The 17521-nt window shown below is 40.9% G+C and overlaps 1 protein-coding gene across 2 annotated transcripts in view; it reads left to right on the top strand.

Moving 5' to 3' along the window:
• Positions 1–17521, top strand: part of TMEM131L (transmembrane 131 like) — a 159179-nt gene that overhangs the window by 76047 nt on the left and 65611 nt on the right. For both annotated transcript variants that reach the window (XM_072975396.1, XM_072975392.1), the window contains exons 4-7: positions 245–313; positions 4676–4799; positions 6141–6257; positions 7088–7198. In XM_072975396.1, coding sequence (XP_072831497.1) covers positions 245–313; positions 4676–4799; positions 6141–6257; positions 7088–7198 — 421 coding nt within the window. The remainder of the gene's footprint in view (positions 1–244; positions 314–4675; positions 4800–6140; positions 6258–7087; positions 7199–17521) is intronic.

Genomic DNA, 17521 nt, shown 5'->3' with positions numbered 1-17521 from the left:
TACAGAATCGGTATATTTGGTATGAAGTGATACTGACCATAATCTAAGAGTATCTTAAATTTTTGCAGCTGTATTTGACTTCTAATAATTCAACTTTCACATTTAAATTCTAATTCAGACTCATCTATAAGGGAGTAAAATTATACCTCACGAGAGGCATTGCCTAAGTATATCCTCTTAACTCTGCATTCGAATTTTAAAACTACAATAAGTTTAATTGCTTCTTTTCTTTTCTTTTTTTTAGCTTCTCAGACAAGCTATTTAGTGGAAAGGGCTTACATTTTCAGCCATCAGTTCTAGATTTTGGGATTCAGTAAGTATCTTTTCCTTATCATTTTTAGTAATTTACTATTTGCATTGTTTGATTTTGGATATCTTTTAAATATTTGTGATGTTAAATATATTATAAGTATATTGATACTATCAAGAGATATTCGTCCTACAACTTGTTAAAAGGAACATTTCTGTGAAGAGGAGAGTGTAAGGATTGTGTTAGTCCTTTCTTTAGTTTTTAATAAATGTACCTTATAATTTAAGAAATAAGTCCTTGTTCTGAAACAAATCAGGTTATTTTGTAATGAAAAACTCTACATAGTGATAGTTTCTGAATTTTTAAAAAACTGGATTCATTTATTCACTCATATTTACTGCTTGCTGTCCCTCAAGATTCAAAATTGTGCAAATTAGTTATTATGACTGAGATTCTGGAAACAAGGGCGGAAGACGGCGTATAAGCGGTAATGACTCACAGTACGTCTTACTGAGGACCATGACGTGAAGGGGCTATGATCTGAGAGCCAGCTGAGGACTGACCTGGGAACTCGGAGCAGTTAAGGAGGAGGAGGATGAAGCAGTGCAGAAGAGGGGACTGACAGACTGGTGTTGGTTGTGATGAAGTTGAAGCCTTAAAGTGTTAGACTCCCTGCATGCAGAATGGTGCTGCATTGAGTGGATACAGTTTCACGTTAGTTGAGTTTCAGAGGGTGGAAGTCACAGAGTGTTTCAGGTGTAAAAACCCTGCTGGTTTTAGCAGCCTGGAACATCAGTTTGATGAAGAACTTTTCTGAGTCACAAGAAGAGTTATGTAACCATGGTGACAGGAGAGCATCTGGGCTGTGTTAGCGGTGGTCTCCTGGTGTGCTCTCCTTTATTCATCTGGACTTCCTTCTTTCCGGTTCCTTCTGATCATCAAAAGATGAGAGCTGCAGTAAAGGATAATGAATTTTAAATTTAAAAGTACATTGTTGAGCTCTTTCAGGAGAGCCTGTAAAAGGAAGAGAGAAAAGTGTGAAGGAAGCTTTCTGACTCTACAAGATTCTAGGTGTCTGCTTTTTTGTTTTTGAATTTTTATATTTTTACTCTTTGGTAAAGAAACTTTATTAGAAGCTGAATATATAGTACGGCGTCATTGATTTCAAATTTTAAGAGAGCCCTTTGCTTTTGTGAAAAATATTGTAAAGGAAATTTTGATGCAGGACCTTCTTTGCATATTACAGATTGGTAGATGTAATAAGATGGAGAGCAGTGAGTCTCCTTAGACTAGGATACAGTTCCAATTCATGGGATGCCAGCTGTCTGTAGTATATTTACTCTTCAGTAATATAAAAATCCTGCAAACAATGTCCATGTGTGTATGTATGTATGAGCTAGGTATGTTAATTAGCTCTGTATTTCAATTTCTGGTAGCTGGAAGCCTGTTGAAAAGGAGTATTTAACGTCTGGATTTGAAAAGGTTACTAAGTTTTAGACTTGAGTCACCTTTGGGCAATTCAGTTTTGTTGATGTAGTAGTTCATAGTTTCCAAAGTACAACTTGTCACTTGTGGGCTGGGTCTTATATCAGTCCTGGAAGGATGGTGGAGGCAGGTGTTGAGAGAGAGAGAGGGGCTACTGAGTATGTGTGTATCATTTCCAAATATCTGTGTGTTTGAGCGTGTACTACAGATGCTCGTCTATTTGTTGCTGAGAAATAGTGCATTTTTCCAAAGGTCATTTCACTACAAGTGGCAGGACAAACCCGATTTCTAAGCAAGCAGACACCATGCTGTTTTTCTTGTAATTGAGATCCAGGATATAGTTATGTGAATAAATTATATTTGCTGATGTTAAAAAAATCTAGATAATAACAAACTATAGTCTAAATCAGAACACATTTAAAATTACTCGAGTTTCATCTTACTTCTAACAAATGGTCTAATTTACAGGCATTAGATACGCACTTTAACCAGAGCGTTCTCCGGATCACTTCACTGCCCTAGTTCAGGCTTTGCTATTGTTTATTTTGATGTTGACCTTGAGCATACCTCACCCTTCTCAGAGCTTTGGTCTTCCTCTGGGTTGGAGAACCAGGATCATGTTCTTCAGTTGCCCTCTGCCTACTTCTGAGGGCTTATTTTAAGGGTTAATATTCTGCTGGTCCTGAGATTAAAAGTGCTAATCATTCACAAGAAATTTTCATCATTCTTTTGTAGTATTAAATTAAGAGAATATCTTCCAGTTGTCACTAGTGAAGGAAATTCTTATCCTCATAACACTTTTAAAAATAGAATTTAAAAAAAATAGACTAAAAATAGCACAGTGGTCAGTAGGTTTCAGCCAGCATTCTCTGTGAGGTCTGCTGAGGCTTCTGGCGGACGCCGCCACTGGGCTGTGTAACATGGCAGTTTTGCAGCCTTGTTTTTTGATGTTTTGCTCTGGGAGACATTTGTATCATTTGAAACTAAAAAATCTTGTGTTTCAACTTTATGAAGGAGATAAAAGCTTTGATGATAAGTATTAATAATAATAAATAGCTTTCAGCTATTCACCCAAAATCATGGAAGTTCTTACATATTTAATTTAATTGAGGGAAAAGGCAGTTGGGAGCCCGGTACTTGTGAGAAAGGGCTTTCTCAGGTGACCCTTGATGCTTATGATAGTATGAAATTTTTAGTTGTATTATTTAAGAATGCTCTAAAAAATCAAGATTTTAATCACACTGCTGTGTATTTATAACTGACTGTAAAGGACTTATTTTATAAAATACATTTTGGACCTATTAAGCCTTCAGTTAAGACTTGTGATTAAAAGTAGGAGGACAAGCTGAAAGAAAAATTTTAAGGATTTGATGGCAATAACACAGCATTTTAGACGGGAGGGTCGAGCTCAGTGGTAGAGTGCATGCCTAGCATGCGAGATCCTCGGTTCCATCCCCAGTACCTCCATAAAAAAAAACAAACAGCATTTTAGAAATCCCATTGAATATAAGAGAAGCAACACACATTTGATTTTTCCTAAAGCATACTTTCTTTTTTTTTCATTTTTCAGTTTTATTAGGTAGACTTGTTATAATTTGACTACACATATACAATATATTGCATGTAAATACATATATACAGTATACTGCGCATTTTTTTTAGTTTACATATGTGTACTGATCACTGTTTCTAAGAACAGTTTAGAGCTTTAGCTTTTTAAACTTGCATAGTTATCAAAGGAATAAGGCCAACCACAAAATAAGAATCAACAGAATGCGATAATCCAATCATAAAGGACAGTCAAATGTGCTAAAGCACACATTCTTAATGTCAGAAGTTGGAATAAAGGCAGAGAAATGTGAACAGAAGGTAGATGAATTTTTGCTGAATTTAGAATCTAGTATTTCCAGGCCATACTAATGAAAACTGTCTCTTTGGAACTCTGCCACTGAGGGTGTTAAAACTGGAGAGATGACTTAAGTGAAGTTTTTGCTGGCTCTCTGTTTATTACAACGTGGTTGAACTAGAGTGAATTTGGTATTGAGCAGCAGGATTCAGAGTAAATGATTCCAGGAAACATTGCAGGTAGCTCCAGGTAGGTGGGCCGGAAGCCGGCCCCTTTCCTCCTGGGGTTCCTTTGTTGGAGCCCACCTTGTGAATGGAGAGCCCGGCTGAAAAGAATCAGCAGCAAGGTCTCCATCTCTTAGTGTGTTTGCTGCACAGCAGAGTTGCTTACTCTGAGGGTCATGGAAAGTTATGGGCGTAAGTATAAAACTTTTGTGTGTATATTTGGGGAGAGAAGAGCCAAAGCTTTCAGCAGGGTTTCCTGAAAGACTCACGATTTAAATGCATAAGAGCCACTGCTAGAAAGAGCCACAGAATTTTCATTCTTTGAGGAAGAAAATGGTCTTTCACAATGAAGCTTTCCTTTTATGAGACTTAAATCTCTTTGCCATTTAAAATCCATTCCCCCCAAAAGTCTCTTTAATTTTATTGCTTAGAGAACAAACTCTCAGAAAATTGGCTTTTTCTATGAGTATAGTTTCTTATCTGAAACATATTTTCATTTGAATTAGAGACACATGTCAGACAAGTACCTAGTTCCCACTAGGTGTTTTTTTTTTTTTAAACAAGTATTTAATGGCCTAACTGGATTGAATTCTTCCAATATAAAAATCATTGGGGTGCTCCAGTGGGGTGGCTTAAGTGTCTTATTAAAAAAAGAATTAAAAAAATTTTGGACTAATTGTTGCTTTTAATTTTGTAATGAATATCAATAGCTTTCTGGGTTTAGACTATATATATGTATGTATGCATGTGTATATGACTGTATGTATGTATGTGTGGATGGATGGATGGATGGATGGATGGATGATTTTATTTAATTTAATTTTATTTAACCATGCAACACCTTGCATTTTCTCCTTGTTCCCCTCCCAGATTCCTGGGACACCCTGTAGCAAAGATCCTCTATGCGTATAACCCTAGCAGGGAGAGCGAGGTGGTGGTGAATTCCGTGTTTACAACCGCAGGACATTTCCACGTGCCTCCCGTTCACTGCAGGGTGAGTGTGGATGTTCCTGTGGAAACTATGCTATGGCTGGCAGCCAGATTTTCTTGCTTTCCTTGGCCTGAAGTTTTCACTTTCTGCTCCCGGTCTCCCCTTTTCCTGCTACCCAAACTCTTTCCTTCTGTGTGTTTGCTTGAGCATTTATTTTTTCAGTTGTTCAGATTCAGAATTTAGGTGGCTCTTGATAGCTACATGGGGGAAAAAAGTTTGAAGGGTTTAAATGCGGTAGTAATGTGTGTCTGTTCAATATGACTTTTTCATGCTTAAAGAAACTTAACATTACTTGACTTATAATGACTGCAAATGCTGAAGCATTTAGTAACTAGTACAAGTTTACAGTGGTGACCTCTTCACCTGGCTCATTAAGATGGTTAGGACTCTTTTCTAAATATAGGACTGAGAGGGAGTGAATGGCCCCTTATGAAGCTAAGGGGCCATTTGCACTGGAACACAGAGCTCAAAACTGATCTCCTAATAGTTTTAATTTTAGTAATTCAATTTAATTCGGGTCTTTAATTTTTGTTTTTTTAATGGAGGTACTGGGAATTGAACCCAGGACGTCACACATGCTAAGCGTATACTCTACCACTGAGCTATACCCCTACCCCCTAGGTCTTTAACTTTTAATGAACATCCTAATTACTAGCTGGGTTTATTTATATATTTTCTGATAGACAGAGTAAAATAGACACTTTGTCTTTTTTAGGTACTGGGACTGAGGATGTGGTATAAGGGGGAGCCCAGTGTTTTGTTTATGACAGTCTGCCCAGATAAACACTGTCCTTGACTTAAAAAAATTTTTTTTTGCTTTTGTTTTTTTTTGGGGGGGGAGGTAATTAGGTTTATTTATTTACCAATTTTTAGAGGAGGTACTGGGGATTGAACCTAGTACCTTGTGCATGCTAAGCATGGGCTCTACCACTTGAGCTATACCCTCCCCACAGTCCTTGACTTTTATGAAATATCCACACGTTTGTCCATCGGTGCCTCTCTTTGCTTAAGTGGAGGTAGGACTGTGTCCCACACAGGCCCTTGAACACGGGGGAGAGGAAGAGGAGGGTGGAGGAATGGTGTGAGGCACGTGACCGCCACCCGGGGTGAGAGCTCTCTTGCCGTAAGTCCGTGGTGTGCACTTTGATATTTTCTCTTAGATAGTTAGGTGTTGGTCTGTTCGGACAGCCTCAGGGATTCATGATACATGAATTCATTTATACAATCAAGGGTGCGGGAACCTGCAATTATCTGGCAACAGGAATCGTCAAAAAGAAAGTCTGTGACAGATAGTTTGTCACAGAGGGGCCGTTCTAGGTGGCTAATGAGGTCCCTTTCTTCCAGGTAATTCCTGCAATGGGGAGAACCTCCTTCAGAATTATTTTCTTACCCACTGAAGAAGGAAGCATTGAAAGTTCTTTATTTATTAATACCTCCTCATACGGAGTCCTTTCCTATCATGTAAGTCACTTTTTCCTTCTGTCATGTGATTTGGCTGTTGACTTAATGAAAGGGTTTGGGGAAAAAAAAGACTTTTGGAAGCGTTGCCACCTGGTTGATGTCATGGAGATAAAGGACTATTTCACTGATGACAGCTCACCAGCAATCCCCCTTCCCCTGGTGGGATGTCCTCAGGACAGAGTGCAGAGCCATAGCTGGCCCTGGATCTTGGGAGGGTATTGGAAAGAAACAGAGAAACCTACAGTACAGATTTCTAGTATAAAGAATAGTGGGATTTTAAAACTCACGTCCCTCACCTCAGACAGTCCAGGGGTCGGGAGCTCTGGGCAGCCCCTGGTGACGTTGCCTCCTCCTCTCTGGGACTTGGAACTCTTTCTGGTTGGGGACAGGGGTCCCGTGCTGGGGAAGCCAGTTCTCAGGGAGCTCACAGTTCTCTCAGAGCACTGGGGAGGGAGGGAGAAGAATCTTTCCCTTGTTCACAAAAATAGTTAGGGCTTTTGATCTTAAGTGGTATCTGTGACACCTTTAAGTGCCAAAAGCTATCATTTTTGTGGCAAATTCCTACTGGAGTCCATTAAACACATGATCCCATGTTATTAAAGATGCCTGTTTCTGAGAAGAGTTGCTACAATGAGGAACATCCAGCTTAGATACAGCAACTTTTGTTGCCTTTTTTTTTGTAGTCAAAGATAATCATAGTAATTGGACTAATAGTCTTGAAGGCCAAGTTGATAAGCACAGATGTGCTTTGGAAAGGTATTTCAGTACTATGTCATGTGTGTTTCAAAACTGACAGAGGAGTAATCTGCCTCCACCCTTTTCTCCTGCAGGTATCTGGAGTTGGCACTCGCAGAATCTCTGCAGGAGGGTCTGCAAAGCAGCTACCGAACGCTTACTTCCTCCTCCCACAGGTCCAGAGCATTCAGCTTTCGCAGACACAGGTGATCTTAATAGTAAATTTATTTTGAATGCCAGTAAACACCACATTCGGTGACCTCTAAATTTAGATGTCTTTTGCAGAGTACACACAGACCTTTTTGCATCATCAAGATGAGGATTTTAATATGTGCTCCTCTTGGAAAAAATCCTGATACGTATGGAAATAATATATATATGTAAAGTGTCAGTAGACGTCGTAATAGTTCTTTTTAACGGCTGGATAGTCCACCGAACTGATATTTCATGGTTTGCTTAGTCCTGTTGTTGGTCATTTGCGAAGTGTCCAGTTTTTCATTATTGTTACCACTAGGCTATGTACATATTTTGCAAGTTTCTCAATTTCCCTTTTGGACTACCTGTTTCCTTGGGGTGTATTTTGTAAAGAGGATTCTGTAGCTAAAGACTGTGAAACCGTTTTATAGAACTTGTTAGTCTTGCCAGGGTGCTTTTCAGGAAGGCAGAACCTCCCTTGTCCCGGTGATGACATTTCAGCAAGAGTGTTGTACCCCCTCCCCTCCCCTGCTTGGGTGTGGCTTGGTGGCAAGAAACGTTTTTGATGTTTTAATAGGTGTATAATGCTACCTTAAAATTCTTTTTTTTTTTTTGGCTTTTAATTTAAAAACAATTTTTTTTTTTGGTTTTTTGGAGGGGAGGTAATGAGGATTATTTCTTTATTTTTAGAGGAAGTACTGGGGATTGAACCCAGGACCTCATGCATGCTAAGCATGCTTTCTACCCCATGAGCTATAGCCTGCCCCCTTAAAATTCTTTTAATGCATATTTAATTAATAGCTTATAGGGTTGGCTGTTTTTTTCCCTTTGATTTTTTTATCCTGGTAACTATGGATGACTTTTGAAATTCAGAAAACTGTTGAACCAGTGTGTTATGAAGCTTACCACCTTACCAGCCTTTCTTTCTGATGAATGAATAAAGACTACTGCTTGGACTTTCTGTCAGTCATGGTACCCAGGCTTCCTTCACCATCAAGTCTTCCTGAGCCTCTGCTCTGGGCCAGACATCAGTCCAGCACTTCTGTCTTCACGGAGCTTTCGTTCCAGTCGGGAGACAAGTGAAGTTAATTTACCTGTAATTAAAGGTCCGGGTGCTTTGCCCGGTTAATTCTTAGGGTTTTAAATGTTATTATTATTTTTTTATAAAATGGAATAATAGCCCTTCCTCAGGCATTTAAGGGAGGTTTCTTGTAATTTGCAAATTTGGATTTGGTGTAAGTCCTAAAACCAGTGGGACTGTACTGAGAGGTTTGGGGCAGGAGATGGCTATGATCTGACTTGCGTTTCAGAAGGGCTCGAAAGGGCCACAGAAAGTTTCATCTGCGGGTTTTTCCTGTGAACGTTTTCAGCCGTATCTCAGGGCTGTCCTTCAGTGAAGGGGGGCGGCTAAGAATGCCCAGGTTTCTCTGGTGGCCGAGAGTGAGAGCTTTGAGTGCCTCATGCCATATTAGTGGCGATAAAAGTGCTGAAAGCGAGGCGGGTGTTCAGATCGCCTTTGTTAACGAGGTTAATTTAAGGATACGTCGAATTAAAGGCCTCAGAGAGAGGCCCTGCTGGGAAGAGAGCTCACCGGTCCTTCACTCTCCCTGGAGACCCTGTCCTTGCCATGATGCACTCTGCCCTTTCCTGCCTCCCTGCCATCCTCATCTCTCTCCTGGACCACTGCAGCAGCCCGTTAACTGGTCTGCCAGCATCTGCTTTGACCCTTCCCTTTGGGAAGTCCTCTTCCCAAAAATGATAGCTGGACCAGATGAGTCACCTGCTTACCACTTCCCCGGGCATTCCTGTAGGTGTGAGGGCTTAAACCGAAGCCTGAGTGTGGCCGGCAGTCCTGCTCACCATTCTGGCCCCTGGGTTACTGGCACACAGGGCCCTTCCTCCGCCGCCCACCTGTCCACTTCCTCTCCTGCCCCAGGTCCTCCGTTGCGGCGGTTTCCCCCAGACTCCCCTCCCCGTCTTTTCATCCTTCCTTTCCTACCTTGCGTCCTTCAGGGCACCTTGCGGTCTCTCCCAGTCTAGTTCCTGGGCTTCCTAGTCCAGCTGGACACTCCTGTAATGTGGTCCTTAGCCACTCTTTCCTTCACTCCGTGGACTTTCAGCCCCGTGAAGGCGGGGGCCATCTGACCTGGCTTTCCACAGCGTCCCCTGGCCTCGCCCAGGGCCCGCCGTCGGAGGGCTGGTGGCTGGGGGTTGAGGGAAGCTTGGACCGGAGGGGCCTGCGCTCACCTGCCCTGGGCCCGGCTTGACGGTGACTTGGCTTTTCTTGGTCTTTGTTTCTGCTTCAGCTGGTCCCCAAACTCTCCGTCTTGCTTCTTTGTTCTTTCCCTTTGTGCATTTTTTATTTATATTCGAACAGCTTTATTGAGATAGAGCTCACATGCCACAAAATTCACCCACTTCCAGTGTACAAGGCAGCGGTTTCAAGTGTAGTCACAGAGTTATGCAGCCATCGCCACAGTCCGATTTTAGAACATTTTCATTGCCTTAATCGCTGGCAGCTACTGCTCTATTCTCTGTCTCTGTAGGCTTGTCCACTCTGGACATTTCATATAAATGAATTGTGTGGTCTTTTGTGATTGGCTTCTTTTGCTTGGCGTAATGTTTTCGAGTTTCATCCATGTCATAGCACACATCAGTTTTTCCATCCTTTTTATTGCCAGACAATATACTGTTGTAGGCATATGCTAGATTTTGTTTAACCATTTATCAATCAGCGGACATTTGATTTGTTTCGACTTTTGGGCTGTTATGAGTTCTGTGGCTGGGACCATTCACGTACAAGTTTGTGTGAACATACTCCCTAAAGCAGCCCATGTTACCACCTGGTTTAGTTTCAGTTTTTTTAGTACTAAGTAACATGTTTACTACGTGCCAAGGGTATTGATGTTCTTATGACTACATACCGACAGTACTTTGTCTCATGTAACTCTTAAATCGTTCTCCTGAGTGTAATATGTACGAGTGGAATTTTGCTGGGTCATATGGTAATTCTGTGTCTAATATTTTGAGGAACCGTCAAACTGTTTTCTGAAGTCATTTTACAGTCTCACCAGCAATGTATAAGGATTCCAATTTCTCTACAACTTTCCCAAGGCTTACTATTTTCTGGGTTTTTTTTGGGGGGCGTTTGATTTGTTTTTTTATAGCCATTCTGGTGGGTGTGAAGTGATATCCCATGTGGATTTTATTTGCACTTCCTAAATGGCTCACGATGTTGAGTGTCTTTTCTTGTGCCTTTGGTCATTTATTTATCTCCTTTGGAGAAATAGCTATTCAAATCCTTTGCCTATTTTTAAATTGGGTTTTTTTAAATCACTGAGATGTAAGTGTCCTTTATATATTCTAGATACTAGGCTTCCATCAGGTACATGATTTGTAAATATTTTCTCCCATCTTGTAGGGTGCTTTTTCATTTTTCATTTTGATTTTTTTTTTTGGAGGGGGCAGGTAATTAGATTTATGTATTTATTTTAGTGGAGGTACTGGGGATTGAACCCAGGACCTCGTGCATGCTAAGCATGCACTCTACCACTGAGCTACACCCTCCCCCTCATTTTTAATTTTGATGATGTCCAGTTTAGTTGTTTTTTATTTGATCACTTATGCGTTTAGTGTCATATCTAATAGAGCCCTAGGTTATGAAGAGTTCCTCATATGTTTTCTTCTGAGAGTTTTATAGTTTATGTTTTCCAGTGAGGTCTATGAGCCGTTCGGAACTCTTTTTAGTGTATAGTGTGCGCTTGGGGTCCAAGTTCATTCTTTGGCATATGCTTCTCCAGTAATCCTAGTACCACTCGTTGAAAAGACATTCCTTCCCCATTGAATTGTCTCGGCATCCTTGTTGAGTTTCTCAGCTTTGACTCCACTCCTAACCATAGATTGTCTCCTTCATCTTCATTTCTGCTGAGATCTATGACTTAAGCGAGTTACTTTCCAAGGTTGCCCCCAGTGGGCACAGCTCCTCGCATCAGTCAGTTAACAGTTACTTACTGGATGTCATTTCTCTAATGTTCCAGTAAATGACAGAGCAGTGAACACAGCACAGTGTCCCTATAATATAGAGAACATTTCAGAGTTTGTAGGTAAAGCTTACTATTTTTTTTGGCTGATCTTTGGTGAAAATCCAGTATTGAGAGATCCAAATATCAAAAAATATTTCTTAAAAGACATTTATTTACATTTCTTTTATTTTTATGGTGATTCAGAAAAAGAAACTTTGAAATCATTTTCATGGCTTACTATACCTAAAAACAAAAACAAAACCTATAAAATTTAGAGTTAAGAAATAATCATGTCATTCCTCAGAAAACATCTCAACTGTAATATTTTTTGCATTTAAACTGCATACATAAAATACATTCTAGCTGTGTCTTGAGAGGCTGTGAGATTGCCAGCTATCTTTCCACAGATAGGAGTGTCTTTATTTTGATAGTCCCGTGTTTTTATCTGCTTTCTGCCTGTGGTCAAGAACCCATCATCTGGTGGGAAGGGTATAACTCAGAGGTAGAGTGCTTGCCTAGCATGCATAAGGTCCTGGGTTCAATCCCTAGTACCTCCATTAAAAAATAAATAAATAAACAAATTAGGGAAAAAAAAAAAAAGAACCCATCATCTGGGGTGGATACTAAGTTCAGGAGGTCGATTCCCTTAAAAGGGGAAGGAGGGTGTGGGGAAGTAGTGTTCATAATCGAATCTTTTCTAATACAGAGCTAGAAAGTGTATCTGGTAGAAAGCTATGGAGCGAGAAAGCTTAGGCAGAAATTAATATGTTACCAACTTGGCTTGGAGTTTCTCAGATACAGAGGATGGTCACTGGCCTTTGCTTGCACTTGCTCAAAATTGCTTCCTAAGGCAGCAGCTAGAAATTTTATGTGATCATGAGGGTTAGGCTCACTAATTCCTTGCAACTTCCTACATGTTACCTCCTACAGATGCCCTGTGGCAGCACTTGGTCTTGTCTCCCGAGCTGCTGAAAGATTTAGTTAGTTATGACAGAAATCAAGTTTAAATAATGCTCAAAAAAAAAAAAAACAAAAACCCCAATGGTTTACTTTAGGGGTACAAACTGGAGGAGAAATGAACTACTTGTATGAGGTCAGAAAGCTTATTTCTTACCTCTGTCTGGTCTGTCTGTTTCCAGGCTTGTGATCTTTCCGCTGAACCACACTGCCTCTCGTTGGAAGCTTTAAATGATTACCTGTAAATCACCCAGAACAACATCAACCCCCCAAAATCACAGGGTATAACTTTACTAAAGCACTCTGAAAAGGGCATTGTTTGATATTTTGCCCCTCCCCCGCCTTTTCCAAAAGCGCTTATATTCAGGGAAATTGGCCAAAAGAAACACGTCCATTTTATTTGATCTTTTTTCTATGAACAGGGGAAAACTGTTAGCATTTATTATGTTCTATAGATTGTAACTTGTTCTGCCTCTTAATATGGATCCTGAGTTCGATCTCAGTTTTTTTGGAGTAACCAAAGAATGTGTCCCTCTTGTGAAATAAACTAGGGTGCCTGTGAATAATTGTTAGGTTATCTCAGTGTTTTTTGTAGTATGAGCTCATTTCTTTCCTTCTTGTGTGTGTCAATCCATATCTGACTTTTGCATTTTCCCTGCTTAGTGGAATTGGATTAAATGGCTCACTCTCTTCTGCTGAAACCGAGAGTGTTTATGTGATTTGTCCTCTGTCTAAATTCACGCTGGCTGGCTGGTCTGTGGCGATCACTGAGTTCACTGGAGAGAAGGGTGTACATTTCAGCCTCTCTGCTGTGCACGTGTGTCTGCTCTTGGGAAGAAAGTAGGCAAACATGAGGAATTAAAATTGCCTTTTTTTCCCCCATTTGTTTTGGCCTTTATGAAGTGAGCATTCCTAGCAGATGAGACATCACCATGACAGTGGGTTTAAGTGAGAATCTGAGGTTCCCCTGCTTTTATTGTCATCTTGGGCACCTGGGTTATTCCCCCTCCCTTAGTCAGGCTTTCTCCCCTCCAGTGCACATGCCGCCCCTGCTGGTGAAGTCTTCTTAAACACGACTATTCGTTATCTTCCTGGTTACTGCACTGGCCGGGTTTCCCGTTGTTTGCAGGATACAGCCCAAGCGCCTTAGTTTGGCATACAAGGTCCCTCATCACCTGGGTCCAGCTTCTTCTCCAGCCTCGGAGGTACCACTCCTGTCTTCTCAACTCTGGCCTCACAGACCGCTCATCCCTGCCATCCCTTTGTACAGACTGTCTCCCCTTCATAAGATTTTACCCCATTCCAACTCCAGTTCTCCTTCTGATTCTATCCGTCGAGACCCAGTTTAGATGTTACCTCCCCTGGATCCTCTCCAGGTACCTGGACAAGTCTCTGCCCTGGTCCCCCGGCACGTGGTGCAAACCTGCTTTAGCACTCAGTGTCCCGGGCTGTCCCCACCCTGGTTCTTCCATGAGCTCTCTGGGTCCGGGCCTGTTTCTTTTTCATTTTTATAATCTCAGCATCATTTTAGTGTTTGGTACACTGAGGGCAGCCCCCAGCGTTTTTAATAGGTGGATGGGTCAGTGGGCATCTGAGTTGGGAGCCCCAAATAGCGTATCTGCTCGTTGTAGTATCAAGATTTGTATAACTTCAGCTTCTCACCACACCAACCAGATGGCCTTCAGCAGATTTACTACAGGGCAGGTGGTATTATTCTTATTTTAGAAATGGTAGAATGGTCTTAGAGGTTAGGTTACTTGGTGGAGATTGAGAGCAGAGCTAGGACTGGCCGTGCTGGCTCAGTGCGCTTTAAATTTTCCGCCATGTATATAGTTTAGTGGGGTATGAGTTTCATATCTGTTGACTTAGTAATTCATGTTCCAGGAAAGATAAATGCAAATAAAATGTTTTTCTTTTGCAACCTTTTTGTAATGGCGAAAACAGTAGAAACAGATTAAAGGCTCAACAGTGGGGAAAGGATTTGATAAATTTAAGAATATCAACATAGTAGAATTTTCAGTAGTTGTCCCAAGTTACAGTTATGATGCTAATGTAGTAAGGTCCCACAGGTGAATAGCTGAATATAAACTAGATCACACTCTGTTGTGATTGTGACCATCAAGTACCTGGCGGGACAGAACTGTGTACACAGAATGGTGTTAGGCTCATGAAGAAGCAAGGAGTTTTATTTTTGAACGTTTTCTTTGGTGTTGTTTTGGATCCAGGTCATTGAGGTTTGAAGAATGTTTACTTGGGCAAAGCAGAATATTTGAAGTTGGTGTTCTCTCAGAATCTGGCCTGTAGGGTCATGACAGCAATAACCTTGTCTCAGAGAGTTACAAGAACTTAAATCATTATTATTGGAGTCGTAAAATAGCATTTATTGTTAAAAATCGAATTATAAGGCAATTTCGGAAACACAGAGAGACGTTTTCTTCCTTTTTTTTCTTTTAAAACATTTAATTATTTAAAAAAATTTATATCTTTTGAGGGGATCAATTAGGTTTATTTATTTATTATTATTATTATTATTATTATTATTTTAATAGAGGTACTGGGGATTGAACCTAGGGCCTTGTGGATGCATGTGCTCTACCACTGAGCTATATACCTTCCCCTAATTTAATTTATTTTAATTTATTTTTTAACACCTTTATTGTGGTAAAGAGAGGTTTTATTTATTTATTTATTTAATCTATTTTTTTCTTTTTAAAGCATTTAATTTAATTTATTTTTATTAATTTATTTTAATTTATTTTTATTAATTTATTTTTAACACCTTTATAGTGGTAGAGAGGTTTTAAAGTTGGAGGGAAACTGGTGACACACAGTTCACAGCAAGCAAAAGAGGTTTTGTGTATAGCTCCCCGACGTGGTGTCATCTTATTGAATTCTCCCAAAGGGAGATCGTGATTATAAGAAATTGTAATGTAATTACAAGAAAACACAGGAAACCAGAGAAGTGAAAATTTAGAAACAGGCTGCACGACCACAGTCACACTCAGCAAAGGTGACCAGGAAGAATATTCTGTCATCTCCTTTCTGTATTTTTCTGAGTGTGTATGTGATGAGGGGGCCCCTCCCCCGCCGCAGTGTCCTGTTACTGGGTGGTGTCCAGGCGAGATTATTTCTGCGTATTCTGTGTGCTATCTAAGACCGTTTGGACCAGGAGTTCCTGCCCTTTCAGGATTGGCACAGCCTTGCGTTGGCACGCTGGTGCCAGGCCCTTGTTCCTGCCCGCCCGGGACAGGTGTTGGCCCAGGGCCAGCCTGTGCCCGCCAGGCTTGGGGTGGGCGCCCCGCGTGGCCTTCCTGCTTCTTGCCTCCTTAGGTGCTGATCCCTGTCAGTCTGGAAGGGAAGCTGTAAAATCGGTGTGGGGAGGAGGACAAGGAACATTTCCAATCAGGGGAGAAATGAAAAGGGTCAGGTTTCTCACTCTCAAATAAGTTGCAAAAGTCTGAACGAGGAGCCGGAGACGGAAACTAAAAACAGAGAAAGGTTAGAGGCTTCTGTAGCTGCCCTGTTTTCCTGAAATCTTACATAATTAGTTAAGTGAAATAAACCAGTTTTCTGGGTGTGTGATCACTGAGGCTTCCTGAAAACCTGGGTGGAATCGTAATGTGTTTAATCAAATTTATTTGCCTGTGAGATGTTGTCTGATCTTCTTTGCATTAAAAGTTTAGGCTGTCAGACTCAGGAGAGTTATTCCATCTGTCAGGTAAATATATGTCATGACCTACCCGTCTACCTCTGAATATAGCTTTTAAAAGCAAGGAAGTTGCTTAAATTCTAAAAATTTCCTTTTTTTTTTTTGCCCCATTGGCACCTCCAGTGAGAATGATTCAGTGGAGTGGGAGTTCGGGAAGAGATAAAGCGTTGCTGAGTGTAAGATAGGAAGGAAGTGGTGAAGACCAGGGGGAGATAGAGAGAAGTGTGGGTGTGTCTGGGGCGTGTTTCCCCCTCCAGTATTTTCTGTACCTAGCGGAGTCCCCTCCCCTGCATCACCCCCGTGGGCTTCTCCAAAATCTCTGCCCTCTTGGTAGAACAGAACAGTTTTCTAGGAGAGAACAGTTTCTTGGCCCCCCCCCCCTTTTTTTTTAAGTTTCTTCTTTTGAGGGGGGAGGTAATTAGGTTTATTTCTTGTTTTTTTTTAGAGGAGAAACTGGAGATTGAACCCAGGAACTCATGCATGCTAAGCATGACCTCTGCCACTTGAGCTATACCCTTCTCCCCTCTTGGACCCTCTTTTAACTTAGCACTTGCTTAGTCCCTCTTTTGCCTCCTGGGAGAATTGACCAGCTCTTTACTGAAAACCCTGAGAGGCCCCTGTTGCAGCAAGGATAATATGCCAAAGCTTTTGTTTTGATATACGTGCTTTCATTTACTAAGACTCTTAGCTCCTTAAGAGCAGGAATTGTGTCCTAATCAATATTTATTTTCTTATCACCTACATAGAACTCCTTAAGAGCAGGAATTGTGTCCTAATCAGTATTTATTTTCTTATCACCTACATAGAGCCTGGTTGTGTAACATGAAGTAAGGGAATGCTTGATAATTAAGTAAATGACCTTAATTTTTAATTTTATTTGGTGGCAATACTGGGGATTGAACCCAGGACCTCGAGCATGCTAAGCATGCGCTCAACCACTGAGCTAGACCCTCCCTGTGAGTAAATGACCTTAGAAAGCAGGAAGTTATCATCTGTGCTATTGATAGAGTTACGAGGTTTGAATCTCTTTTGATGTGCTTCCAACATTCACTGTGTTGGGATATTCTAGAAACTTTTGTTAAAAGTCTTGAAAATGCCCAATAAATAACGCCTCTCTTCCTCGGGTTCTGAGCCAATGAATAGATCAGGATCAGTAGCCAGAAAACTAAAATGCCTTCTTTGTATCGTTACTGATAAGCCACATTCTCCTGTGTCAGCTGAGGTGAGAAAGAGTTGCTAACTCCATGTCCCCTAGGTGGACCACGCCATGGCCCACAGAAAGGGACTTTTAAAAAAATTGAAGTATAGTTGATGTACAATATTATGTAAGTTACAGGTGTATAGGGTACGGGGTCAGAGTTTTTGAAGGTTCTGTTCCATTTATAGTTATTATAAAATAATGGCTCTATTCCCTGTGTTGTATAATATGCCTTGTAGCTTCTTTTATATGAAATAGTTCATACCTCTTACTCCTCCACCCCCTCCCCTTCTCCGACCTCTCCCCACTGGTGACCACTAGTTTGTTCTCTGTATCTGTGAGTCTGCTTCTTGTTTGTTATATTCACTAGTCTGTTGTAGTTTTTAGATTCCACGTGTAAATGATACCGGACAGTATTAGTCTTTCTCTGACTTACTTCACTTGTGAG

This window comes from Vicugna pacos, chromosome 2 (genome assembly GCF_048564905.1).
Source record: "Vicugna pacos chromosome 2, VicPac4, whole genome shotgun sequence".
Lineage (NCBI taxonomy): Eukaryota > Metazoa > Chordata > Mammalia > Artiodactyla > Camelidae > Vicugna > Vicugna pacos.
Note: the sequence above shows the minus strand (reverse complement) of the source record. Positions and strands in the feature narration are given on the sequence as shown.